Below are 1,827 nucleotides of genomic sequence, written 5' to 3' on the forward strand. Positions count from 1 at the left end.
AGAGAGAGAGAGAGAGAGAGAGATTGAAATGACTAAAGTACAGTCTTTTAGTGCATTACACATGAGTGCCATCAGCACAACACTGTGCAGCACAAATGGAAATGCTTGAACACTCAGCAGCCTCTCAGTTAGCAGCACTGTGGATATCCTCTCAGCATTCTTTGTATCACAGCTCCAGTGTTGTTGTCACAGGGGCTGCTGTGTATGTAGTACATGCAGAATAGTATCACGTCTATGGCTGCAGCCCGCTCCCTGTAAGAAACCACCCACCAACAGAGTGGGCAGCAGGCTGCCCCGAGGAGTGTGCGTGGGTGGACTTGGAAACTCAAGCAGATCACATTACACATGAACCCTGGCAACACTGCGTGCGTGTGAACAACAGCTCACCACTATCTGTAGGCAGCAGCACGGGGCAGAGGTTAGAATACTCATCACTAACATATGCTTGCTGCAAGGATCCTGGTGGGATAACTGAATATTGTTAACATAAAACAACACAGTTGGCTACTCCATGTTCCTACTACAAAAGAGCTGAGTGTGTGTGTGTGTGTGTGTGTGTGTGTGTGTTTGTGTGTGTGCGTGTGTGTTTAACTTTATCTTTGTTTAAAATATACAGTATATTCCTAGTTTATTAATCATAGTCATCGCAAATAAACTGCAACTCCAGCTTTTTCTGTTGACAATTTTCTGCTGCATAACTCACTGTAACACTTCACAAGACCTCACCTTAGCATTGCCTCTGGAGCAGCAGAAACATAGATACATTTGTAATGTCATTTCCTAAACACAGGTGTACCCTGAAATGGTGATCCCAACATCTGGTGTAAACACACAAACAATGCATTGCGTAGTGATGGCAGCATAATGAGTAGGCATACATAAGTTACTTGGTAAAGATAATCAATTTCATAATTCAAAAATCCATTAGTAAATCAAACTCAAGTTACATTAGTGTAACATCTTCTCATGCGTAAATGGAGAAGTGGCGCGCCTGAACATGATCCTTACCTGGCATGAGAGCAAAAACAGTGAGAGAAAGCAATGACCGAAGAAAAAAGGCCAAAAACTTAAAGTAAATGGCATTAGATCTTGGACCAGCATTCCTCTTGCGCTGTTCTCGAAGATAATAGGCAGCGATTCCAATAAATGAATGCAGTATACATAGGCTTGAACTGTTTGGGAAATAACCATCCACCCTGTCCAGTTCAGCGGCGATATCTGTGACAATCTACTCCAGAAATAGTTTATGCCACAATCATTTTCCTCTTGAAATCCCGTTGTCGATAGCATAGGACAGGCGAGCCGGTGGAATGAGTAGCAAATCTCGACAATTCACATCTCGAAAGTAGTTTTTTTTCTTATTAGCACTCAGATAGCGACCTGAATCACGCCGCTACTCCGTGCAATGTGAGGGCGGTAGATGGCCCGTACCTTACATCCCTCCTCGGCTGTAAGCATGAGTGCAAATGGGCCACTCAAGCCATCGAAGTTGATGAAAAAAACGAACAGAGAGAGATCCTCAGGAATATCGTGCGGCAGGATTCCTCACAATAGGATCACACATCCCCTCAACTTATCTAGGCTGAACACTGTATGGGCGAGTCCGGAGGGTAGAGCCGAGGGTTAAACTGATGCATCCCCCTCTGTGCCAAAATACAGCGGGCTGTTTAACACGGGAGCATCACCACCGCGCACTTGATGCAGCGCTCACATCAGCTCATCCTGACAGCGTGTGCTCAAACAAATTCACCCTCCGCTTCTCAAAAAGTCCACCCCCAAAACACACACACACACACACACACACACACACACACACACACACACACA

The 1,827-nt window shown here is 45.0% G+C and overlaps 1 protein-coding gene across 1 annotated transcript in view; it reads right to left on the reverse strand.

Annotated features, from left to right (window-relative positions):
* The window catches only part of prima1 (proline rich membrane anchor 1), a gene marked incomplete at its 3' end in the record, with an annotated part of 10,149 nt that extends 8,390 nt beyond the window's left edge, over nt 1-1,759 (reverse strand). The window contains 1 exon segment of the mRNA XM_032500515.1: nt 1,009-1,759. Within this exon segment, the coding sequence (XP_032356406.1) occupies nt 1,009-1,290 (282 nt within the window). The 5' untranslated portion in view covers nt 1,291-1,759.
* Nucleotides 1,760-1,827: the final 68 nt, after the last annotated feature.

Source organism: Etheostoma spectabile, chromosome 20, assembly GCF_008692095.1.
Source record: "Etheostoma spectabile isolate EspeVRDwgs_2016 chromosome 20, UIUC_Espe_1.0, whole genome shotgun sequence".
NCBI classification, from domain to species: Eukaryota; Metazoa; Chordata; class Actinopteri; order Perciformes; family Percidae; genus Etheostoma; species Etheostoma spectabile.